We start from the raw sequence: 26,469 nt of genomic DNA, 5'->3' as shown, positions 1-26,469 counted from the left end.
TCTAGAACAACCGCATTACACAACAGGATAGGGGACAGCCCTTTCTTTAAACAAACAACAAACTTTGGGTCTAGAAAGTCTCAGTGACACGTAGATAATAATACGAGTAGATACAGGGGACTAAATATAGAAAACCAAGAGGTAGACGATCAGCTTGAGAAGCAGGCAAGACTAAAACTCAGCGACCTCTAACCCCTAACTCAGACCACTCACACACAGACAGAGACCACAGGGTGGGCAAGTTTCCCTGCATGCAACATTCACCTTTACACAAATATCACAGGGTCCTTTCCCTTCGCTAATCACTAATAAAACAGTACAAAAGGTAAAGGACAACGACTTAGGAGGATAACAAAATGAGTTGTGTATAACGTGCGGGGGAGGAGAGGTGTCGTGGTGTGCTGTGTTGACTGCAGATAGCTATCTAACCATGTCTGTCGTCAGTAATCAATTATTATTACCGTGTTGGTCAAACATGCAGACCTACCAGATATACCAGACGAAGGGGTCAGAATGATGTACTAGTGCACTATGGGTTAAGTTAGTGTGTAGACAACACGGAAAAGAGGACAGACAGGAGGGAGGGGGGCCAGTCGAGCAGTTGACTGTCCCCGACAGACACGGAACACAAACACACAATCTTACCAGTATCAATTTTACCAGGTGTGCCATCTTTTGAGCATAAAGCAAAGCGGCGGGGGGGGGGGGGGGGGTGGAGCAAGTGGAAGAAGAGGTATAGAGTTAGACATTAGTACCAGTTAGGCAGGAGAGAGAGAGAAAGAGAGAGAAAGAGAGAGAGAAAGAGAGAGAAAGAGAGAGGAAAGAGAGAGAAAGAGAGAGAAAGAGAGCGAGAGAGCGAGAGAAGGGGTGGGGAAGGAGAGAGATAGTCATGACAGAAAGAGGCAGGAGTGAAAGAGGTGAGTGACCGGGAGAAAGAGGTCTCATTGGTAATGGACAGCAAGCAGTACACTCCACAGGGACGTGTTAGGGCAAGAACATTACGCTTCAGTAGCAAACTGCGCAATTTCTTTTGGGGGGGGGCTGTTCATCATTGGGGAGTTGTTCATCATTAATTATTACGATCTTGAATATTGATATAAAGGTCAGTAGCCATAACTTAGAGTGATTATAGGCAGCCATTTGTCATGTTTAGTTTAATTAGATTACAGACCAAACTTCTGGCCTTTTTGTATGTTTCCCTTCAGAGCACAACTTAACGATGTCTTACTAACCACCACCACATGAATTAACATATCCACTCTGCCCATAAAAAACTGTGGTTTTCAGATGAATATTTCTTCTAAACAACGTAATTAAGAAACCATGGAGACTTTGAGAAATCACTGTTCCAGAACTGACATCCTGTGACCATGACATTTTGAAATGTAGTTTGGTGTGGTGTGTGTGGTGTGGTGTGTGTGGGGTGTGCGTGGTGGTGTGGGGTGTGCGGGGTGGTGTGGTGTGTGCGGGGGTGGTGTGGTGCGTGGTGTGGTGCGGTGGTGTGTGTGCGGGGTGGTGTGTGCGGGGTGGTGGGGCGGTGTGCGGGGCGGTGGCTGGGCGGTGTGCGGGGCTGGTGCGGGGCGGTGTGCGGGGCGGTGTGGCGGGGCGGTGTGTGCGGGGCGGTGTGTGCGGGGCGGTGTGTGCGGTGGGGTGTGTGCGGTGGTGTGGGTGTGTGGTGTGTGTGGGGTGGTGTGTGTGGGGGGTGGTGTGTGTGTGGGGTGGTGGGGTGGTGGGGTGGTGTGTGTGTGGGGGTGGGGGTGGTGTGTGTGTGTGTGGGGGTGGTGTGTGTGTGTGTGGGGGTGGTGTGGGGGTGTGTGTGTGGGGGGTGGTGTGTGTGTGTGTGGGGTGGTGTGTGTGTGTGTGGGGGGTGGTGTGTGTGGGGTGGTGTGTGTGTGGGGTGGGGGTGGTGTGTGTGTGTGTGTGGTGTGTGTGTGTGGGTGTGGTGTGGTGTGGTGTGTGTGTGTGGTGTGGTGTGGTGTGTGTGGTGTGGTGTGTGTGGTGTAGTTAGGGCCTGGCATAGATGGACCTGGGGAGAGGGGGTCGTGTGTGTTTTACCTAGTGAGGCGTAGGAGCCTGGGGGCAGGGCAGCTGCTGAGCTGAAGGGAGAAGCGGAGGGCACGGTGACCAGGCGTGACTTGGCGCTGGCCGCGGCGTTCACGTCGATATCACTACGGGAACGCTGAAGAGAACCGCCAGCGTTGGAGTTCACCCTGGAACTCACCATCTTACCTGCCATGGGGGAAGAGGTTGAAATATCAACTGATTACAAAAAACATAAAAAAGGTGACATGGAATAAACCACACACTTTGAGAAATGTAAAATAATTTTAGTAGTACTCTTACCCCTTGTCATGCTGCCTCCTATGGCACTCTTGACAGACAGGGGCCGGCTGAGACAGGACACACCACCATGAGGTTAACAAACAGATTTATGACAAACAGCCCAGCATCGCTGTGCATCAAACAAGACAAAGTCATAGGCAAAGTTCTGGACATTAGTACAGGGCTCGGACCCCTCTGATGATGAGGCAGGAAAACCATCCTCAGTCCAAATCCCAACCCCAGTCTCATCATAACAAACACTGTGCTGGTGAATCATGGTATATGAGATCAATGGTCAACACGCAGAGGAGGATGATTAAACTGGATCAACCAATAAAATCACTCCCAGTGTTTTCCTAATCTGATAATAATTGCTGTGCATGAGGTAGACATATCCATTAGTGCCATCTTCAAATCGATGTTAAATACCCTTTTAAATCTCTTTCCAGACATCCTTATGAATCATGGCAACATTTCACAGAAATGGAGGAAAGGGTGGATGGATGACGGGAGGAAGGAGAAGGGATATCTTACTTGAGGCTCTCCTGTGAGGAGGAGGATGAGCGGTCCGATTGGGGGAGAGACACGACACTGTCAGAACTCTTCAGGTGAGACTGCAGAGCCTTCTGATAGGTTGACTCCAGGGCCTGGAACAGATGCTCCGCCTCCCGGCTGTAGTGGCCATGGAAACCCCAATAACACCTATGGGTGAGGGAGGGAGGGAGGGAGGGGGGAGACAAGGTCAGAGGTCACATGCAGGTCACAGACGTCACAGCCCCTTGTATAAGTAGATTAACATAACTGTCAGCACATGACTCATATGACAGCACACCTGACTCTGAATAAACTACATGACCAAAAGTATGTGGACACCTGCTTGTCGAACATTTCATTCTAAAATCATGGGCATTAATATGGAGTTGGTCCCGCCTTTGCTGCTGTAACAGCCTCCACTCTTCAGGGAAGACTTTCCACTAGATGTTGGAACATTGCTGCGGAGGCTTCCATTCAGCCACAAGAGCATTAGTAAGGTCGGGCATTGATGTTGGGCGATTAGGCCTGGCTCGCGGTCGGTGTTCCAATTCATCACAAAGGTGTTCGATGGGGTTAAGGTCAGGGCTCTGTGCAGGCCAGTCAAGTTCTTCCAAACCCGATCTTGACAAACCTTTCTGTATGGACCTCGCTTTGTGCAGGAAAGAGCCTTCCCCAAACTGTTGCCACAAAGTTGGAAGCACAGAATCGTCTAGAATGTCATTGTTTGCTGTAGCATTAAGATCTCCTTTCACTGCAACTAAGTGGCCTAGCCCGAACCATGAAAAACAGCCTCAGACCATTATTCCTCCTCCACCAAACTTTACGGTTGGCACTATGCATTCGGGCAGATAGCGTTCGCCTGGCATCGCCAAACCCAGATTCGTCCGTCGGACTGCCAGATGGTGAAGCGTGATTCATCACTCCAGAGAACACGTTTCCACTGCTCCAGAGTCCAATTGCGGCAAGCTTTACACCACTCCAGCGAACGCATGGCATTGCGCGTGACGAATGTTGCAACCGAGAACAGATGATTTTACGCACTACACACTTCAGCACTCGGCAGTCCCGTTCCGTGAGCTTGTGTGGCCTACCACTTTTCGGCTGAGCCGTTGTTGCTACTGGATGTTTCCACTTCACAATATCAGCACTTACAGTTGACTGGGGCAGCTCTAGCAGGGCCGAAATTTGACGAACTGGCTTGTTAGAAAGGTGGCATCCTATGACGGCGCCACGTTGAAAGTCACTGAGCTCTTCAGTAAGGCCATTCTACTGCCAATGTTTGTCTATGGAGATTGCATGGCTGTATGCTCAATTCTATACACCTGTCAGCAACGGGTGTTTCCTGAAATAGCCGAATCCACTAATCTGAATGAGTGTCCACATACTTTTGTATATATAGTGCACATCACCGCCGGAGAAAGTGACATGAAACAATGCTTTGTAATTAAAAATCCAGAAGCATTAATACTTTTTCAAATGATCACTAGTAGTAAAATCAGAGACACAGACAGACGGCATATTATTCCATATCGTCATCCACTTGTCTCGGTCGTGACCTGCTAAGACTTGAGGACAAATTCTGACTAATTACAAAAATAAACAACCCCACAAAAAAAACTTACTTTCTCGCGACCGATCTGGCCTCTGAGTCAGCATCATGGATCCCTTTCTTGATGGTTTCAGTCAGAACAGCCACGTGCCTGGTGGGGTAGTAGGGAAACATGACAGAGACAACTTCAGGTGCAGCAGCCAGGAAACCACAACTACACCAATGGAGAGGACACACAGACTTCCTCATTTCCCCTGAGACTTCAGTATACACTCCTCTCTTCTTCTCTTCTCCACTCTCCTTCTCCACAGGGGGAAAGTGACCACACGGCACACTTTCTAAATGCTTTTTAAAATCTCAGCAGGGTTGTCGCGGCAACCACCGGGGACGCTCCATCGAGATTCTGATGGTGATGGCTCGCTCCAGCCCTCCAGCATCATCAATTTAACTAGGGATCATCAGTCGCCCAGTCAACCAACACCCAACTACTTACAGTAAATGTCACACGGCAGAGAGTAGAAGTGAGGAGAGAGGAGCGGAAAGAGGGAAATCTAAAGTGCAGCACCAACAGGAAATGTGAATTATTATGTGGATTATAATTAAAAGGATATTTTTGTAGGGGTTGATATGATTTTCGTAAGGGAAATTTCTAAGTGAAAATTATGAACTTCAGAAGCCTTTTTAAACCTCAAATACATTACATGTTTTAAATGTCCTGCATTGCAGTTCTCCTGCAACAGGGAGATCAAATTAAGATCCTACATCTGTACACAAACACAAATACTGGTTGGATCCTGAGCAGAAAAGCATGCTACAGCCTGTTGTTAGTGTTTATGTCCTGGATAAATAGTATTAGCATGCAGGGTGAATGCTGAAAGGGTGTGTGTTTACCTCTCCAGTGTGTGTGTCTGCCACTCCAGTAATAACAGCTCTAAGAACTCATAACTGCGCCTGCAGAGAGAAGACATGATGAGAGTTAACACATTATAAGGGAAACCTCAGGAAAAGCTAATATCAAAAAGTAATATCACACAGAAAGTCCGAGTCGTTACCTTCTGACGGCCACTGATTTGGACGTGCAGTTACTAGTGATGATGGGGATGAGACGCGAGTAGTGTGTGTGCTGGAAGAGAAGAGGAGGTCCCAGAGATCTTCCAATACAGATTATTTCACACCTCCCAGTGTCTTAACAACACAACATTTTACAACCAGACATCATTCCAACTGAGTAATAAATACATCAGGAAATTATTTATTTTCCAGTAGAAAATGCATGAATCACAATCATCCACTGTCGGTCAACCCCTGACATATATGATTGCCCGTGCATGTGTGTGTACAGTACTCACCCTGAGGATGAGACGTATGGCTGCCATGCCAGACGTGGCCATCACCTTGGCACTGTTGGGCACCAGGTTGAGCAGTGTGGGCATCAGGGTCTCTGCACAGTGGTCAAACTTGTTGCCCAGCAACGTGGACAGGTATCTGAAGAGGAGAGGGAAGAGATTCAAGACATCAAATCAATAATCAATCAGTTTTCAAATCTCCACAGATACATTTGATTTGAGGTTCTGGACTAGTGTACCCGTACTTAGATATGGAGCAGTAGCAGCCTACAAGTTTTCCAGACTCAGAGTGGTTAATTGTCAGTCAGTGATGTGCTCCTAATGTGGTAGTGATGATGAGCGATAGAGCGTAGAGTCAAGATCCACATATAAAGAGCATCCGGGTTGATGGACTGACAGACCAGGCCAGGCGAGACCAGGTCGCTTTCCTCATGTTAATGTAACTCCTTTACTGAGGCATTTCACTGAGCTGCTACATCTCTAATCATCTCTCTGGTCAACCTTTACTCAACCTGAGTCTGAGATAGCACCTCTTGGAACAGACAGGTTCAACAGTGTATTTAACTCTACTTGGTGTGGAAGACTGAGGTTGAAAGCGGTTTTGTCGGCAGGTCCTTACCCCAGTGTGATGCAGGCCTCTCGTACCACCTGGGACCTCAGGTCTTTAGCCGACAGCTTCAGAGGGGCCTCCAGCAGACGGAGCTGCTGGGGGAAACTATCATACTCCAGCGCTCCAGCCAGGAGCAGAGAACGCACCTTCTTCAGCTAGAAAAAAAGGAAACACAAAGAACTATAATACGCTACAAACATTGTGTCTTACTGCAAGAATTTACAGTACGAGGTGCTGAAAAGTTCATTTAGAGACTGATCATTTGTGTGCGCGGTCCTTACGGCAACGACTCTGTGCTCCCAGTCGTTTTTGTCGTCAGACAGAACCTCCCGGACCTTGGAGAGGTTGTCCTCCATGTCTCTGTTGGAGTGGATCTGGAGATGAACAGAAAAACAAGGACAGGAGTCAGACTGGGGTTGATGGCAATCCAAACTGTAAACACACACACACACACGTCACGCCTATCTGTGCAGGTTACCTGGATAGTAGGAACCTCTTCAAAAGCCTTGATGAAGTCCTCCTCATCAACAGCACCTGCAGCAGCATCTTTAGCAGAGATCTTGCCGGGTCCGGTGGCAGAGCTGGGCCTGCGGACAGAAGCCGCAGCTACAGCCCTCCTACCACTGGGGGGCGCCTTGGAGGACGATGCAGAGGAGGAGGACCGGCCCCCGTCCACAGAGTCCTCATCATCAAAGTTCTTATCTGCCAGGGGAGAGTGAGAAGAGTGGTGTTCATCCAGTTTGAAGTCATATTCTCTGCATTTGTGACCATGTTCATTAGGACACACCACAGGGAACCGAAAACAAGCATATTTTATTGGACAGCTACCCCAATACGTCCCAGTTTCACTGGGTTTTCTGACAGTTTTCTTATGTTTTATGCCTGCTGAAGACTAGGATTTCTGGAAATCCAGGGAATTTATAGAAAGTTCGCAGAATTTTGCTACCCTACTGAAGACAACCCTGTTCGTTGGGCTGAGAGTGTGCATGCCTGAACCCAGCCATCTGCAGTGCTGAGTGTAGCTAGCCCAAGTCATCTGCAGTGCTGAGTGTAGCTAGCCCAAGTCATCTGCAGTGCTGAGTGTAGCTAGCCCATGTCATCTGCAGTGCTGAGTGTAGCTAGCCCATGTCATCTGCAGTGCTGAGTGTAGCTAGCCCAAGTCATCTGCAGTGCTGAGTGTAGCTAGCCCAAGTCATCTGCAGTGCTGAGTGTAGCTAGCCCAAGTCATCTGCAGTGCTGAGTGTAGCTAGCCCATGTCATCTGGACTGTCAGTGTTACACAAATACAAGCCATTCTGTCACCTCTCCAGTTTTCCAGTTTACATGAGGGATTATGAATACAGGGAAAATATGATCCGGGAGATGTGCCTCGGGCCAAGCCAGCATTATCTTAGAGCCAGCAGCAATATAATAATAATAATTTAACAAGTGTAGCGCTTTTCATTACAGAAAATTCTCAAAGCTATATTTCTCAGCACGTAAAACAAATGCCCACAATAGACAATAATAAACCATTTTTAGGAACGAACCAAACATACAATAGGCCATCAGAGTCTGAACTAATGTAGGCTAGTTTGTACAGATCACAATAGTAGTGATCATTCTGAAAGAGAGCAAAACAAGTCACCACTCACACTAAAAGACAAATAGCTCCATAAACAAAGCAACAGGCAGACAGAAACGCCCCGTTCACCACTCCGATTTTCATCCATGTCCCCCTCATCCTCCTCTCACAACCCTCCATCCCTCCATTAGACTGCTAACCTGGAATTACCATGAAACTGATACATCTATCACACAGACAGACAGAGACAGATAGAGACAGACAGACCGAGACAGACAGACTTGAGAAAGGCAGATCAATTGGGGGAAAGAGGAGGAAAACATTTGTAGAAATGTCAGTAGGTAGTGTGAGAGGAATGGTGGAGAGAGAGAGAGAGAAACACCACAGGAAGAGATAATAGCAGCAGGTTCTTACAGGCACAGATCTTCTTACACACCAGCTTCCTCAGCAGCATGATTTATGGCACACTCACTAAAGATTTCCCCAACCAGGCTTCTGCATCAACAGTGTGTGTGTGTGTGTGTGTGTGTGTCTGCATGACGCGTGCAGCTCTGATGACACGGTGCTAGACCAGCTTAAGCCTTTCTGGCCAAGGGTTAGCTGTCAAAAACAGCAGTGTGTGTGTGTGTGTGTAGCAGGAGGATACTGGCAGCTCCTGCAGTGCCAGCATGGTGTGACATGTCCATAGGGACACTGACTCTCGACCACAGAGAGGGGGGAGGGGCCAGCACCTGTGATGTCATCTCAGACCAATCATTGTTTATACAGGGCGTTGGGTGAGGAAAAAACAAAGAAACCTCGCCTGATGGTCATTGGCCCTGGACAAACACTGTTTATAGTCCCACTGCTGTTATTTACACTGCATAAATGCATATGAATGACATGTAAATTAATGATTTGCGCCGCACCATAACACTATGGGAGCTCAACATTACATTGGCTTTATTGTCCCCTGAAGCATGCTGTGAAACGCAGTAATCACACTGTCACCATCTCACCCACCCAGAGATAAGAAGCCTTGGTTCCAACATAACAAAAGCTTGCCTCATGCAAGCTGCTGAAATGATACATAGTTTGTCTCTTGAGTCTCACTGTATCCATCCACTTTTCGTTTATCTGGAGAAAGGTGGTGAGCGTGAAGCACATACTGGTCGTATAAGACGTCTCTCTCATGTACACATACTCACCGCAGTGCTTTATTCCTCGGACAGTGAGGATACACTAGTTATTAACCCCCCGGCTCTCCAGTGAATTATGTGTTGAGTGTGGGGGCTAGCATTATCATTATGAAAAAATAGTCAATTCCGCGAGGACTGAGATTAGCATTACTGTACCAAAGAGATCAGGAGGAGCATGTGAAAAGACTCAATCCTGATGTCAGCTACATCCAACGACGTCTATCTTATTGATGGCGCGCTTTCCATTTGCTTTCCACTGAGGCCAGTAACGTGACAATACCAGAGACGGGGGGGGGACTGCAGCATGTGGGATGGATCAATCCTTTGCTAGCAGTAATGTCATTGAGTGAGCATCTTCCATCCGTTTTTTTACTGATCGTTAAATTATCTGCAGAGAGGTTTTAGAGAGCTGAAATAGAAACATTCCTTGAGACAAGATCCATGATGAATTTCACAGAATTTGAGCACAAGACGTATGAGATAACCGAGGTAAATACCAGCTCTAAACAGCAAGGCAATTAACCGAAACACCTTTAGTGAAAGAGCAAAACACGATGATGCATTTCGTTTATTGATCAGAGCAGTCAGAGAGGCACTTGATCAAACGCTGACACAAATGTCGAGCTGATTTATACACACATAGGGACCAATTAACAAAGCCTGCAGAGACACGCGACTCACACACATGCCCTACGGGAACACACACACACACACACACACACACACACGCACGCACATCTGCCAACTCTGGGGGCAGTAGCCTGGTTGTTAGCTGTGTGCTTGGTGCCTGTGGCAGACCAGGGGTGGTGTTAGTGATCCACATGGCTCGATGAGATCATGCCTGCTCTGCCCAGTGATATGATTACTGTAAGCTGGACAGTCCTGTATGTAGGCTACTGTGTGCCCTGTATGTGGGCTACTGTATAAATATGCAGAGTATGACATATTTCCTGTGCTGAACTCTCAAAGGAAGAGAGTGGCGTAGCAGTCAGGTAAGTTCATAAGTGTCATTGATGATAGAGGAAGTATAATAGGTGATGTCATGGAGAGAGGTTGTCCTCTCTGGCTCCCTCTGCTGGTTGAGGTGGAACACTGCATTATCTGCCCCATAGAGACACATTCACATCATTGTTCGGCCCTATCTATCTTCATAGGAAGTTGTCTGACTGTGGTCTGTATCCTTCAGGAAGTTCAACGGTTCAAGTGTCCACCGCACTGCAACAGTCTATGACTGAGTTCCAAATAGCACCCTATTTCCTATGTAGTTAAATAAAAATAAATAAAAAGTAGTGCAATACATTCACATGTATATGTATATATCTATATATATATTTTTGTACCTTTATATAACTAGGCAAGTCAGTTAAGAACAAATTCTTATTTACAATGACAGCCTAACCCGGCCAAACCCAGATGACGCTGGGCCAATTCTGTGCCGCCCTCTGGGACTCCCAGTCACGGCCGGATGTGATGCAGAATGGATTCGAACCAGGTACTGTAGTGACGCCTCTTGCACTGAGATGCAGTGCCTTAGACCGCTGTGCCACTTGGGAGCCCCCTAATCGGGGATAGGGTGTCATTTAGGATGCATCCGCTCTCTTCCACTGTTAAAAATCCCAAACAGCACTGACCCCATTCTGACTGCTGCTGGAATCTAGCTATAAAACAATATTGTGCAGGAAACTGCTAGCTAGAGCCAGACAACTACATGGAAGAGAAAATAAGCCAGGCGAGACAGTTTAGAAGGACTAAAATAGCTCACAGTTCTCAGACTTCAGGAATGTTACTGAAACTTGGTACAATGTACTGTTCTGAACAGAGTTCTAAAGATAGAGAGAGGAGACGGAGAAACTAGAGAGAAGAGAGAGAATGGAGAAGCAAAGATAGGATGATGAAGGTAGAGAGAGGGGGAAGTGATTGCCCTGCCAAGATAAAGTGGTTATTATGACATTCTCTGAGAGGACTAACGAGGTAATGGTGGGCCATTCTCATGTTCTGATTACTATAAGGACAGCATGACAAAACAAACCGTCATAAGAACTCACTGAGGGTGACTGTCATAAGCACAGAGTACAGCACACTACATAATGTGTCCACTAGCTGCAGGCTCCAGCGACTGCAGAAGCGGATGAGCATCCTAATTTCACTCCCCACCCAGCATCCTAACTGCAGTGCAGGCAGCACTGGTAATCCCTGGGCCACAGATTCATATTTGGGGGACTTTAACTCACGAGATGCTTTTCTCCTGTCTGTCCTGAACTGCAGGGAGAGACTAAAGACACCCTGACACAATATATTTTATTTAGTACCTCCCAGGCCAGCTTCTCCTGTCCTGTTCTGACTGCGTCAGGCTCCAGGTGCTCTGAGCACTCAGCTAATCTGGGGGGAGTTAGCCTGGTCTCAGATTTGATTGTGCTGTCTTGGCATGGCAATGACCATAGGAGTTCGCTATACAGCACAAACAGATCTGGGACTAAGTCTAGGGGAAAGTGTCATTATGATTTCACCAACTCATTCCCACAGATTGGTCTGTCAGTCTGCGAACCAGACACTCTAGCCAGCAGTTTAGAGAAGTATGAGGGCTAGAGGCTAATGGTTCAGCACAAATAGCACAATGTCATTACAGTGATATCTCAAAATGTTGACGACTATAAAGAGCAAACAGGGACTGCTCAGCCAAAACACTCTTCTCCCATCCCTCGCTACTCTTACACTTACACACACACACACACACAGTTGAAGTCCAAAGTTTACATACACCTTAGTCAAATACATTTAAACTCAGTATTTCAAAATTCCTGACATTTAATCCTAGTAAAAATTCCCTGTCTTAGGTCAGTTAGGATCACCACTTTATTTTAAGAATGTGAAATGTCAGAATAATAGCAGAGAGAATTATTTATTTAAGCTTTTATTTCATCACATTCCCAGTGGGTTAGAAGTTTACATACACTCAATTAGTATTTGGTAGCATTGCCTTTAAATTGTTTAACTTGGGTCAAACATTTCAGGTAGCCTTCCACAAGCTTCCCACAATAAGTTGGGTGAATTTTGGCCCATTCCTCCTGACAGAGCTGGTGTAACTGAGTCAGGTTTGTTGCTTGCTTGCACACGCTTTTTCAGTTCTGCCCAGAAATGTTCTATGGGATTCAGGTCAGGGCTTTGTGATGGCCACTCCAATACCTTGACTTGTTGCCCTTAAGCCATTTTGCCAGAATTTTGGAAGTATGCTTGGGGTCATTGTCCATTTGGAAGACCCATTTGCGACCAAGCTTTAACTTCCTGACTGATGTCTTGAGATGTTGCTTCAACATATCCACAAAATTTTCCTGCCTCATGATGTCATCTATTTTGTGAAGTGCACCAGTCCCTCCTGCAGCAAAGCACCCCCACAACATGATGCTGCCACCCCCATGCTTCACGTTTGGGATGGTGTTCTTCGGCTTGCAAGCCTCCCCCTTTTTCCTCCAAACATAACAATGGTCATTATGGCCAAACAGTTCTATTTTTGTTTCATCAGACCAGAGGACATTTCTCCAGAAAGTACAATCTTTGTCCCCATGTGCAGTTGCAAACCGTAGTCTGGCTTTTTTATGGCGGTTTTGGAGCAGTGGCTTCTTCCTTGCTGAGCGGCCTTTCAGGTTATGTCGATATAGGACTTGTTTTACTGTGGATATAGATACTTTGTACCCGTTTCCTCCAGCATCTTCACAAGGTCCTTTGCTGTTGTTCTGGGATTGAATTTCACTTCTCGCACCAAAGTACGTTCATCTCTTGGAGACAGAACACGTCTCCTTCCTGAGCGGTATGACGGCTGTGTGGGCCCATGGTGTTAATACTTGCATACTGTTGTTTGTACAGATGAACATGGTACCTTCAGGCATTTGTAAATTGCTCCAAAGGATGAACCAGACTTGTGGAGATCTACAAAAAAAATTCTGAGGTGTTGGCTGATTTCTTTAGATTTTCCCATGATGTCAGGCAAAGAGGCACTGAGTTTGAAGGTAGGCCTTGAAATACATCCACAGGTACACCTCCAATTGACTCAAATGATGTCAATTAGCCAATCAGAAGCTTCTAAAGCCATGACATCATTTTCTGGAATTTTCCAAGCTGTTTAAAGGCACAGTCAACTCAGTGTATGTAAACTTCTGACCCACTGGAATTGTGATAAAGTAAATTGTAAGTGAAATAATCTGTCTGTAAACAATTATTGGAAAAATGACTTGTGTCATGCACAAAGTAGATGTCCTAACCGACTTGCCAAAACTATAGTTTGTTAACATGAAATGTGTGGAGTGGTTGAAAAATGAGTTTTAATGACTCCAACCCAACCGACTTCAACTGTACCTCATGCAGCACTAAATAATAATAACCATGACTAAAGCGTTTGACAATTTTCTTCCCTATAATGCAGAGATTTAAAATACATGTGAATCTAATATTGGGTCTAGGAAAAGAGAAAGAGGGAAGAAGAGAATAGAGTTCTCTTTCTTGATATAATTTCTTGATAGCCCGCTATGGGAGGAGCTCACATCCACTCTGTTGCAATGCTAAAGTAACCATAGAACAGCTGTGACAAACCACTGAGACTCTTGGTTGATCCTGTGTCGCAGAGGACCAGAGTTCTTCTGGTCCTCAAACTCAAACTCTGCCTGGTCAGCCAATGATAAGAGAGCACAAAAATGTTCCACTCCTTTCAATAAGAAACCACTGATCATTAATGAAGGCCCTTCTGTGCTTGACGTTATCTATTCATTAATTTTAGCCTAGCTGGGTGTTAGACAGCCAACAAAGTAAAAATGCTGTCCTCCGGGAGGTAGACTAAGTGTGTCCCCAAGGAGCTACCATACCAGTGGGGTCTCTCCTACTTAAGGGCCATGATTGGTGATTGCCTACATGGTTGCCAGGGTGAGCAGACAGGAATGAGCAACCGCTGAAAAAGAGCAGAGGCAAAGTATTCATCCTAAAGTGTGGCCAAGTAAAGGGTAAATGTTTAGAGTGTTGTAGACAAGACTGTGGTAAAGTCAACAGAGTGCTGGCTCTCATCGTAAAGTACATCTCCTCTGCTTAAGACAAGCAAGTAAGGGCCTCTGACATTCTCAACCTCTCTCTGACCCAGTCTGTAATACCTTCATAGTTCAAGCAGACCACCATAGTCCTTGTGCACAAGAACACCAAGGTAACATGTTTAAATGACTATCGCCCCGTTGCACTCACATCTGTAGCCATGAAATGCCTTGAAAGGCTGGTCATGGCTCACATCAACACTATCATCCCAGACACCCTAGACCCACTCCAATTCGCTTACCGCCCCAACAGCATTCTCCTCTGAACAGTTGATGTTGAGATGTGTCTCTTACTTGAACTCTGTGAAGCATTTATTTGGGCTGAAATCTGAGGTGCAGTTATACTAATGATCTTATCTTCTGCAGAAGAGGTAACTCTGGGTATTCCTTACCTGTGGTGGTCCTCATGAGAGGCAGTTTCATCATAGCGCTTGATGGTTTTTGAGGCCGCAAAATTTTCCAAATTGACCGACCTTCATGTGTAAAAGTAATGATGGACTGTCGTTTCTCTTTGCTTATTTGAGCTGTTTTTGCCATAATATGGACTTGGTCTTTTACCAAATAAGGCTATCGTCTGTATACCACCCCTAACTTGTCACAACACAACTGACTGGCTCAAACGCATTCAGGAAATCAATTCCACAAATTAACTTTTAACTATGCACACCTGTTAATTGAAATGCATTCCAGGTGACTGCCTCATGAAGCTGGTTGAGAGAAAGCTTTGCACACTCTTGGCAGTCATCAAGGCAAAGGGTGGCTACTTTGAAGTACCTCAAATATATTTAGATTTAACACTTTTTTGGTTACTACATGATTCCATATGTGTTATTTCATAACTCTACAATGTAGAAAATAGTAAAAATAAAGAAAAACCCTTGAATGAGTATGTGTGTCCAAATTTTTGACTGGTACTGTACATATACACTACTGTTCAAAAGTTGGGGGTCACTTAGAAATGTGCTTGTTTTTGAAAGAAAATGACATCATATTGATCAGAAATACAGTGTAGACATTGTTAATGTTGTAAATGACTATTGTAGCTGGAAACTGCAGATTTTTTATGGAATATCTACATAGGCGTACAGAGGCCCATTATCAGCAACCATCACTCCTGTGTTCCAATGGCACAATTTGATGTTATTTTAAATGGACAGAAAATTTGCTTTTATTTCAAAAACAAGGACATCTCTAAGTGACCCCAAACTTTTGAACGGTAGTGTAGATCTTTTCGGAGGACAAAGAAAAAAATGTTTTTACAGCTTTCTCTTTTGTTGTTGCATGTATTTCTACACACATTTTACATACATGGCACTTCTTTTTTTTGTTTGTTAAATAGTTAACCAATAGCTACCCAGACTATCTGCATTGACCCTTTTTGCCACAACTCTTTAGAGACTCATCACATACGCTGCTGTTACTGTTTATTATCTATCCTGTTGTCTAGTCACTTTATCCCTACCTATATGTACATATCTAGCTAAATTACCTCGTATCCCAGCACATAGACTCAGTACTGGTACCCTCTGTATATAGAAGTTATCTTTACTCAAATGTGTATTTATTCCTCGTGTTACATATTTTTCTATTATCTCTCTCTCTCTCTCTCTGCATTATGGGGAAGGGCCATAAGTAAGCATTTCACTGTTAGTCTACACCGGTTGGTTACGAAGCATGTGACAAATAAAATGCTATTAGCATGTTGAATCTGTCATGATTCATGAGGTCACCTATTCATTCTACCGTTGTACCCTTAAGCAGGGCAAAACTAGCTTAACTGTGCTCCTGTCAAATATGTGTGTTTTAGGGTTGTATGAGGGAGTTGAGGCGAGCAGAAGATGAATTTCCAATGTAACAGCTGGACAAAAAAGACGTCATGGTGGTGGACAGACTGACTGGGGCTACAGAGCAAGCAACAGCACCCTAACAGTCAGGGTTAGTGGAAATGCTCAGTTATCTCTTCAAGTCCAGACAACATAGAATTTATTCTGAGCCATGGCATTCGTGAAAACCATTTAACAAACAACATATAATTCCAGGCCTAGTTCAGACCCGGGCAGTACACTAAATGCTTGGGTTCAGACTCTGCTATGACAAATGGGACACTAAAGGGCAGATCTGAAATGGGGAAAAGAAACACACACAGGCTCTAAAATACCATGGACAGAGAACAAACAATGGCCATTTGGGGGGGGGGGGAATGTAATCACAGCACAGAGACACATTTGTACTGTGAGACACACTGCAGCCATTTCAATGGCCTGGGCTATATGACCTCATTATAACTAAACACCCAGAAGTCAAACTTCACAGTAGCCAGTCTCTCTGCTTCACTCTCTCCCTTGTTCCCTTTGTCTTTCTCTCTCCCTGTCTGTCTGTGTCTACAGAGGAGCATATAGTTCTAATGACAAGCCAATGAAAAAGGTTGAGATGAAAGAGAGCAGCCATCTATCTGTCAGTGAGGAAGGCCATACAGCAGGCTGAAGGGCAACGTCAGTTAACCCAACACTGACAGAACTTTGAGATATCCCCCGGGTCTATGGCAAGACAGACAGTGATGGATATTCTGTCACTCCAATGGTTATAGCAAGGGCAGTAAGAGGGGTCAGCGCATCAACTTTTCACCTAGCGGTCTGACTGGCACAGCCATAGCTTCAGCAACATAACGCAGTGAAATGATAGTCCTAGCATTCTTTGTATAATACCCTTCTATGTTTTATCTCATGTGTTAGGCTGCGGCCGGCTATATATCTTATACATAATTTGTCTCATGCACCCCCCTACTGTCAAAGGCATTCAATTCCCATTATCTCCCTGTAGGAAGCATACACATGACTGTAGTGGCAGCAGAGCAGAGCAGAGTTCAGCTAATGACATTCAACAGCTAGTTAATGTGACTGTCTTATGGCTCCAATAGTTAATGTGCAACTGAATCAAAGACTCAGCGCTTCATTTATTTCTGATGGCAGAGAGGTGATGATACGAAGGCAATGAGGCCGTGTGTTATGTATCAGAAGCCATTTCCTCTGAGCAGGCAGCAGAGGGATGAGCAGAGAAAGAGAGACAGTCACAGTGCATTGACTGCTGCTGTTAAGACTGCACACGTAGCAACTGCTTGTTTTGCACGACACACACGTCACATCGCACACAGTCCGATCAAACGAACACTGAAGCCGGGAGAGATTTTTGAAGACCAACACTGTTAAAGCAGACAACAACACACGTACTTGATGAAAACTGTCTGAAGAGCAGATTAGTAGGCCAAGCAAAAACCCAGTTGGTAACATGCACTGACTGTTTTCCCTGATGGGTGGCAAACCTTTAGTTAAGCTTTGGCAGAGCCGCCCTGGCAAGTAGGTCCTCTACACCCTTACACAGACCTCAAAGACATCCATTCATTCATTACAAGGTCCACGTGGCCAGACGGCTATTCACAGAATCCACTTGGTTGGCACCCTCATGGACAGAGAATGAAGTGGACAACAGGGACATTCACACAGTTTGTTTATGGTAAGTGATTTCAGTCTCGCTTACTCGGTCTCTGGAATCAAAAACATAATACATCATTCAAGATCCATCTTATCAAAACCAACAGTTTTATCTCTTATCTAAATGAACAACATGCATGTCCATATTTATGTATCACATTTCCCAACAACAGTGATGGGGATATGACAGGGAGTCTTTGAGAGAATAAAAGCCGTAACAAAATGGTTGGTTTGAATGAACAGAGCTTCACTCTGTCCTTGAACTCTCTCTACTATCCCCGTGGACACGTAGGCTACTTATGCTTGTCTTACATACTAGCACTTGGCCTAGATGATTGGAAGTCGATGAATGGGTACAGATTATTCTCACCGGGCCTCTGGTGTTTCGTCCACCCGTCACACACACACACACACACACACACACACACACACACACACACACACACACACACACACAGCTGTCTAGGGTCTAAGTTACATACACTCGGGCACCACCCCCACTCTGCCCCAGTGACCAGCACTGGAATGGTGCCCTGACCCAGTGACTGGAATGTGACCCATATAAAATGTGCACATTCACTCTGATGTAGCAAACAGATGTAATGCTCATATCCTGTCACTGTTCCTTTAAGTTTTGGGTTGTTACCTCGTACCCCTGCACATCGATTCGGCACTCCCTGTATATAGCCATGTTATTTTTTTACTCGTTATTGTTATTCACTGTTTATTTATTCCTTGTGTCACTATTTCAATTGTTTTAACCTTTAACTTGAATTGTTGGAACAAGACCCATCAGTAAGCATTTGACTTTTAGTCTACACCTGTTATTTACAAAGCATGTAACGTTTGATTTATTTGATTTGGTTTTCGTGGTAACCAGAGGAACATAAATCTGATCCGAGCGTCCAGACAGAGGTTGCATATGGAGGATCGGCTTTGTATTGGGATTCAGATCCACATATGGAGGTGGTATAAATCGGAAGTCAAAAGATCAGATTGCCTGTGTACATCTAATCTTCTCATTTCACCCTAATTTTGACCAAACCCGTCTGAAATTCATAGCAGCATTCAGCTCTCTGTCACAACTGACAAGATGGATTCTTCCAGGGAGGAACGAGGATCAACTGTGTGGTTGTGTATTACCCGGCCGTAGCCTAGCGTGTCTGACAGAGAAAGCTTTGATCAAAAAGCTGCTGGATGAAAATATGAGCTAAGCTTTTCCTTCCAAATATCTTCTGCGTCAGGGAACAAACACAAAGCTTTCACGACAGGGCAAAAAGCAGCTTGACCTGATGCATGACAGCCAGCCCCATGAAGTTACTCAGTCACAAACACGCACAACAAACTTATGAGTCACTGACCACTGTTAAGTGCAGAGCTGTTTGGGCCATTGGGTGGTTGTGGCATTTTAAGAGAGCAGAAAACAGCACTAAATTCAACCTGTCGTCTTCAGTCACCACAGGGGATGACCATCTTACCTGAGCAGGTTAACGCACCAGGTCCAACACCGTCAGACTCAGCACAAAACTGACTAAACTCTAGTGTTTACATAACAGTACAGCTATTAACAGACTCTCTTCAAAGGGCTCCAGTTTGTGTCACGTTCCAAAAATTCCACCACACAAAAGTAAGTAGAACCACGCAGAGACCGTGTGGAGCACTTAACCCTTCTTTATGCTGTACAGAGCTGCAGCATCCATTGTGTGTGTGTGTGTGTGTGTGTGTGTGTGTGTGTGTGTGTGTGTCGCAGCTTGCACCGTGCGATCCTCTGAGTGTGCGATGTGATTAAAAGTCTTGCTTTTGAATCTTAATTCCATCTCTGGTCTGTGTTAACCATCTCTTCCCCTCCTTTAAAAATGGCCCTTTCAAGAACCTTGCACGGACGCACACACTGAAGGCAGCTCACACAGAGCTCCCAGGGGGCACCACGAGATTAGCAGTAGAAGGTGAGGCGTGTGACTCATAACAGGTACATGGTCTTAACTGTGAAAAGAAGGTAACAACTGGTGTTCTGCTTCATCAGAGCTGAGCCTTGTGGGAAAGACAAGCAGGCCATCTCTAGTCTGCAATGTTTAATATAACACACACACCCACAGGACCGTGTAGGAGACAAACAGTCTTAACATGAGCTAACGTACCATGGAACCCCAAGGATTTAACACAACAAGGATGCTTTCTAACCAAAACACCAGCTGACACATTATAATTACAGCATAATTCAGGGACTTGGCTCGGACCCATCACCCAGGCAGAGTTATTAATAACACTCCAATGAGAGCCATCCTTCAGTCCTCTCACTGCATTATGTATATGACTTCTAGAAATGTCCTGCAACAATAATAAAAAAGAAACGTTTTACACAGACGTCACAAAGTGTTGGGGGCACTGCAGCCTCCTGTTGTGAAGAGGGAGAGGGACGTCAATAAGAGATCTTTACCTGAAGTAGGCTATTAAACACGTTACTTAAAGTGCCCTCAATACTGCTTATTGTACAGGATGATCTGAAGTTAGACACAGGTACAGTGAGATTGAGCGAGCAGTGACCGACGACGCAGCAGCTTATCGTCAAAACAGCAGAACCCAAAACAGACTCGTGAAGCAGCAGGCTGAGGGGGCGAAACATGTCCCACATTAAAACTGCAGGGAGGCAAAGAGGCGTGAAATACAATGTTTAATGTTTGAAATGTTAGCGGTGTGATATAGGCTATATAAAACTACACACCAAAACAGTGGTCTGTTTTATCACAATAACATCTCCCAGAATCAGAATGGCTCACATAGTCAACAACAACAAATTCTTCTCTATTCAGAGTGCTGGAATACAACAGCCCACTGTCTGGACAATATGAACTGCGCATACAATCTCAAATTGGTACATTGTCTCACAAGAAAGACACAAAATAAATAGGAAAAAAGAGTTAATATGATTTTCTCTCCCTTGTAAAACACTGCCCCCCCCCCCTCTCCCCCAGTAGCACCTCTAAATAGGCCAGGAGAGAGAGAGAGAGAGAGGAAAGAGAGAAAGATGGAAGGAAAAGCTCTACAACCATTAGCACCTGAGCCAGAGTCCAGTGTGTTCTGCCCTTGACATTAAAGAGTCCAGTCCATTCATGCTCTTACCTTCCCCAGTTGTCATAGTGCAAAGCCTTCCTTCCACGCAGAGCAGAGAGAATAGTGAACAGTCAGGGAGAATGTTGCTTTACGTCTGCGTGTGTCTCTCGCTCTCTCTCTCCCTGTTCTCCTCTCTCCATCCCCTCCCTTTCCTTCATCCTGTTCTAGTCTTGTGACTACTGCACCCGATACCGCTGCCATACCTCTCCCTCACCAGAACAAGAGGCTCAGGCTGCAGTGGCCCCATCATTTTGCAGAGGAGTAACATTTGGGCTTTCAGCTGAAAAACATTTATCCTACCGCGTAACTTTGGCATGAGATTTAACAGCGACATCATGGAGGGTGAACATACAGTACGACAAGCAGCACAAACTGAGTCAATAGATGGCTGCTCTGTCTGTATCTTTATGTCATAAGTGTATCATCAACAGTACCTAGAAGCCTTCTGCAAGAGTCATCTGCAGAGTTAGGCCAAATCACAATGTAGCAATGTGACATCTACAGTACGTCTTTATGAGATTCCCAGCCACAATCAGACAGCAGCCAAGCACTCTACATACCACAACCTTTCAGCTCTCGAGGAGGAAAGCCCAGTGCTGACACCTCAGGAGCCAGGACAGTCCAAACATCATATTCCATCATCTCTCTATCCAAGGACAATTAATTGCTTAAGCTCCTATTTCATGTCAACTGAACTGGAGCATGGTCTACTTGCAGCATATGTATGCCCTTTTGGGGAATACAGATTACGACTACAGATAGAGATGAAATTCAATAGGTTTCTGAAGTGTACTCGTGGAGGGAGATACTGTATACGTTTTCCTCCTGACAGTAGAAGTACTCAGTCTCCTTGCTCTAACCAAACTGGCCCAGGGAGAGGGAGACAAATGTTTGGGCATGCAATTCAGAACACTATTTATAACAACTCTAACAAACAATCAATGCCCTTTCCTTTGGTTTCAGTCCATTAGCCACATTTCTACTGTGTTGCTTTGGGGTAATACAGCTGGTTGAGGAGAGGCGGAGGTTAATCTCGTCCGAAGGAAAGGAACAGCTACTCCTTCAGTTCACTGACTAGCTGAGAGCATTCTGACCCCAATCTGTGTCTCCAGGCAACGGCTAGCGGGCCCACACAACGCTGCACAGCACAGGGCCATGGCAGTACTCATTAGAACACATTGCAACAACAACAAGCATTTCTTATTGGTCAAGTTCAGGTAGTCCCTCCCGGTTTCAGTCTGTTTGGTGCCTAATGAATATGACCCACGTCTCTACAACAAAAAGGCCCTCATTACCATGTTGTGTTCTGTTGACTGCACTCCTGTCCTCTGCTGTTTACGTACACACACAAACTATTTCCCTCAGTGGAGAGCTGAGCTCCTTGTTGCAAGCTAAGGGGGAACTCTTAGTCATCGCCTAATTTGAGCAGAAGCGTTAGGGGAGAACAAAACGACAGCGCCAAGTGCATAATGAATAGTTTAATAAGTGTCATGGAATGAATAATCTATTACTTTTCCTTTTCCAATGAAAATGTCATCAAAACCGTGTGAGCCCGAAAGTAATCTGGAAATATGAGTTTAAAATAGTGAGGGGGTGAAGGAACAAAGCCCTTACACCGAGAGAGGTGTCCTTGAACGGTTTCCTCCCTTTGAAAAGTTGGACTCTGATCAACACTGAGCAAAAGCAGACATAGTGGATTGTTAATGCTGTGATGCACAATAAAACAGACAACTTATGCTTAACTTAAATAGAATACATTTACTGTGCTACTTCTCAGGGTGGTTAGATTACTGAGAGAGACAACACATCTATCATGGCAAAGTCCATAGTAATTATCCTTGCGGGAGAAGTTACTGAGGGCATGGAAAATAGTTCCTAAATGCTGAGCAGTTTCCACAGTTCTCCTCAGCTCAGCCATTCTACCTGTCCTGCAAACAAACACTACACCCAGTCAGCTAGAATGTGATGGAGTCAGCGAGCCATTGCCCTTGACACTGCAAAGAGAACTCACAGCTCTGCTTACACACTGACAGTGAACACTGAAATTTCTATGAAACACACAAGGACAGTACACACAAGGACATACACACGGGCATGGCTACACTGAGGGAATGCGACATCTGAGGCCCAGAGGAGGCTGCCCTCCTGTGGGGAAACTCCTCCACCCAAGCTCCAGGCTGTCCGTCTGGCCCTCAGGCCGCCTCTCACCAACACACTAACCCACACACTGGCATGACGGCTGAGTGGACCTAACATGGGCAGGAGACAGCCAGACCACAAAGGTGTCGAACAGCAAGGGGGAGGAAGGAGAGGATGGAAAACAAGTGGTGAGAGAGAGGGGGAAGAGAGAAAGCTGGGGAACGATTGAGGAGTGAGTGAGAATACAACCGTAGGAGAGAGGAACTCCATTTCTAAGCATAGTTGCTGGCCTAGTTCTCTCACACAGATGAGAACAACAAAAACAACGACAGACAAACAGAAGTGGTGCAATATCTGTTTATCCCTGTCCCAAATCCTAGCCACATGTTTCTACAAGTACAAAAGCACAGTGACAGATATTTTCTTGTTTTGCCAAATCTCAGGTGGCACTTCCTGCTTTTGGTAGAAAAAAGCCTAAACTTAAAAAGAGAAAAGTAAAGACTATGAGCTCCAGTTGTGTTGTGTTTAATTCCCTCAGCCCAAATCGAAATGTGCCTAAATATCCAGCCTACAGAGACATAGAGTCACGTGTAAGACAGAGAGAGATGGGGTAGATCTCCTCATTGCCATCACTGTAGAGCCCTATAGCTTCATGAGAAACTGCTTTCAGCTTAGTCAACATCAGTCAATAACACCGTATTTGGAGTCCTTCAAATAGTTCCAGAAACTAGAAGCGCATACAAAATACACAGGAACAGGAAAGAGAGAGGAACACAGGAAGCAAACATAGACAGACAAACACCTCGAGAAGCCATGGTAATAACCATGAATCAACAGCTGCATCACTCACCTGAACCTGAGGATGGGATCATGTTCCCAGATCTTTGGACTTCATCAAATCTGCTGAAGATTACATTCAACCTGCAGAGGAGAGTTAGAGGGTTATATTCAACCTAAAGATGAGAGTTACAGAGGGTTATATTCAACCTAAGAGATTGAGGAAAGGAAGGAAGAGAAAAGAAGAGAGAGAAAACAGGTCAGGAAACAGCGAGAGAGACAGGAAGATGAATCGCCAAGACTCACTGATTCAACGGACGGTATTGATCTCCACCTGTCAGAGAGAACATTTCCCCCTGGCCTGCTCAGAAGAATGGAGAGCCAAACTAGACCAAAAATAGACTAGTGACGGGGGGAAGAAACTCGATACAGTTACATATTGGGATGTTATTTCTGACACTATATCGTATCATTTTGACAATATCAGAATAAAACTGTTGCACAAGTTGGCTGTACCTGCACCAAAACTCCAGTATTTTTCCTTCATAGCTTGTTCCCCATCTTCTTTATAAATAGGGAGCCAATTTGTTTTCAGCACATTTATTTCCATGACAGATCAAAGCTCGTTGTCTTATGGCTCTCTTGTCCGTCTACTGCAGACATATGGTGAGCAATATGTTTGGAACATCAAATCGCAATAAAAAAAAAAATCACAGTATCGAATCGCAATATATAAAGAATCGTGAGAATCGCAATACATATCGTATCGGCATCCACACTACGGTTCAAAAGTTTGGGGTCACTTAGAAATGTCCTTGTTTTTGAAAGAAAAGCTCATTTTGTTGTCCATTAAAATACATCAAATTGATCAGAAATACAGTGTAGACATTGTTAATGTTGTAAATGACTATTGTAGCTGGTTGCAATTATGTTAGCACAGCTGAAAACTGTTGTTCTGATTAAAGAAGCAATAAAACTGGCCTTCTTTAGACTAGTTGGGTATCTGGAGCATCAGCATTTGTCGGTTCGATTACAGGCTCCAAATGGCGAGAAACAAAGACCTTTCTTCTGAAACTTGTCAGTCTATTCTTGTTCTGAGAAATGAAGGCTATTCCATGCGAGAAATTGACAAGAAACTGAAGATCTCGTACAACGCTGTGTACAGTCATGGCCAAAAGTTGAGAATGACACAAATATTAATTTTCACAAAGTCTGCTGCCTCAGTTTGTATGATGGAAATTTACATATACTCCAGAATGTTATGAAAAGTGATCAGATTAATTTGCAATTTATTGCAAAGTCCCTCTTTGCCATGCAAATTAACTGTATCCCAAAAAAACATTTCCACTGCATTTCAGCCCTGCCACAAAAGGACCAGCTGACATCATGTCAGTGATTCTCTCATTAACAAAGGTGTGAGTGTTGACGAGGACAAGGCTGGAGATCACTCTGTCAGGCTGATTGAGTTTGAATAACAGACTGGAAGCTTCAAAAGGAGGGTGGTGCTTGGAATCCTTGTTCTTCCTCTGTCAACCATTGGTACCTGCAAGGAAACACATGCTATCTTCATTGCTTTGCACAAAAAGGGCTTCACAGGCAAGGATATTGCTGCCAGTAAGATTGCACCTAAATCAACCATTTATCGGATCATCAAGAACTTCAAGGAGAGCGGTTCAATTGTTGTGAAGAAGGCTTCAGGGCGCCCAAGAAAGTCCAGCAAGTGCGAGGACCATCTCCTAAAGTTGATTCAGCTGCGGGACCGGGGCCCCACCAGTACAGAGCTTGCTCAGGAATGGCAGCAGGCAGGTGTAAGTGCATCTGCACGCACAGTGAGGCGAAGACTTTTGGAGGATGGCTTGGTGTCAAGAAGGGCAGCAAAGAAGCCACTAATCTCAAGGAAAAACATCAGGGACAAACTGATATTCTGCAAAAGGTACAGGGATTGGACAGCTGAGGACTGGGGTAAAGTCATTTTCTCTGATGAATCCCCTTTCGGATTGTTTGGGGCATCCAAAAAAAAAGCTTGTCTGGAGAAGACAAGGTGAGTGCTACCATCAGTCCTGTGTCATGCCAACAGTAAAACATTCTGAGACCATTCATGTGTGGGGTTGCTTCTCAGCCAAGGTAGTGGGCTCACTCACAATTTTGCCTAAGAACACAGCCATGAATAAAGAATGGTACCAACACATCCTCCGAGAGCAACTTCTCCCAACCATCCAGGAACAGTTTGGTGACAAACAATGCCTTTTCCAGCACCTTGCCATAAGGCAAAAGTGATAACTAAGTGGCTCAGGGAACAAAACATCGATATTTTGGGTCCATGGCCAGGAAACTCCCCAGACCTTAATCCCATTGAGAACTTGTGGTCAATCCAAGAGGCGGGTGAACAAACAAAACACCACAAATTCTGACAAACTACAAGCATTGATTATGCAAGAATGGGCTGCCATCAGTCAGGATGTGGCCCAGAAGTTAATTGACAGCATGCCAGGGAGGATTGCAGAGGTCTTGAAAAAGAAGGGTCAACACTGCAAATATTGACTCTTTGCATCAACTTCATGTAATTGTCAATAAAAGCCTTTGACACTTATGAAATGCTTGGAATTATACTTCAGTATTCCATAGTAACATCTGACAAAAATATCTAAAGACACTGAAGGAGCAAACTTTGTGAAATTTAATATTTGTGTCATTCTCAAAACTTTTGGCCAAGACTGTACTACTCCCTTCACAGAACAGCGCAAACTGGCTCTAACCAGAATAGAGGAGTGGGAGGCCCCGGT

General features: G+C 45.0%; 1 protein-coding gene across 29 annotated transcripts in view; it reads right to left on the bottom strand.

The window, feature by feature from the left end:
* The window catches only part of clasp1a (cytoplasmic linker associated protein 1a), a 98,451-nt gene that overhangs the window by 27,117 nt on the left and 44,865 nt on the right, over nucleotides 1-26,469 (bottom strand). For 21 of the 29 annotated variants that reach the window (XM_082969022.1, XM_082969032.1, XM_045707238.2 and 18 more), the window contains exons 8-19: nucleotides 23,760-23,830; nucleotides 6,840-7,063; nucleotides 6,643-6,735; nucleotides 6,371-6,516; nucleotides 5,755-5,890; nucleotides 5,458-5,528; nucleotides 5,297-5,356; nucleotides 4,479-4,556; nucleotides 2,857-3,024; nucleotides 2,344-2,390; nucleotides 2,056-2,229; nucleotides 646-672 (exon numbers count right to left, since the gene is read on the bottom strand). In XM_082969022.1, the coding sequence (XP_082825148.1) occupies nucleotides 646-672; nucleotides 2,056-2,229; nucleotides 2,344-2,390; nucleotides 2,857-3,024; nucleotides 4,479-4,556; nucleotides 5,297-5,356; nucleotides 5,458-5,528; nucleotides 5,755-5,890; nucleotides 6,371-6,516; nucleotides 6,643-6,735; nucleotides 6,840-7,063; nucleotides 23,760-23,830 (1,295 nt within the window). The remainder of the gene's footprint in view (nucleotides 1-645; nucleotides 673-2,055; nucleotides 2,230-2,343; nucleotides 2,391-2,856; nucleotides 3,025-4,478; nucleotides 4,557-5,296; nucleotides 5,357-5,457; nucleotides 5,529-5,754; nucleotides 5,891-6,370; nucleotides 6,517-6,642; nucleotides 6,736-6,839; nucleotides 7,064-23,759; nucleotides 23,831-26,469) is intronic. The other 8 variants (XM_082969017.1, XM_082969024.1, XM_082969037.1 and 5 more) reach the window with 1 other exon arrangement.

The sequence above is a fragment of the Salmo salar genome, chromosome 25 (assembly GCF_965601325.2).
Source record: "Salmo salar chromosome 25, fSalSal1, whole genome shotgun sequence".
NCBI classification, from domain to species: domain Eukaryota; kingdom Metazoa; phylum Chordata; class Actinopteri; order Salmoniformes; family Salmonidae; genus Salmo; species Salmo salar.
This window is presented reverse-complemented; position numbering and strand designations above follow the sequence as displayed.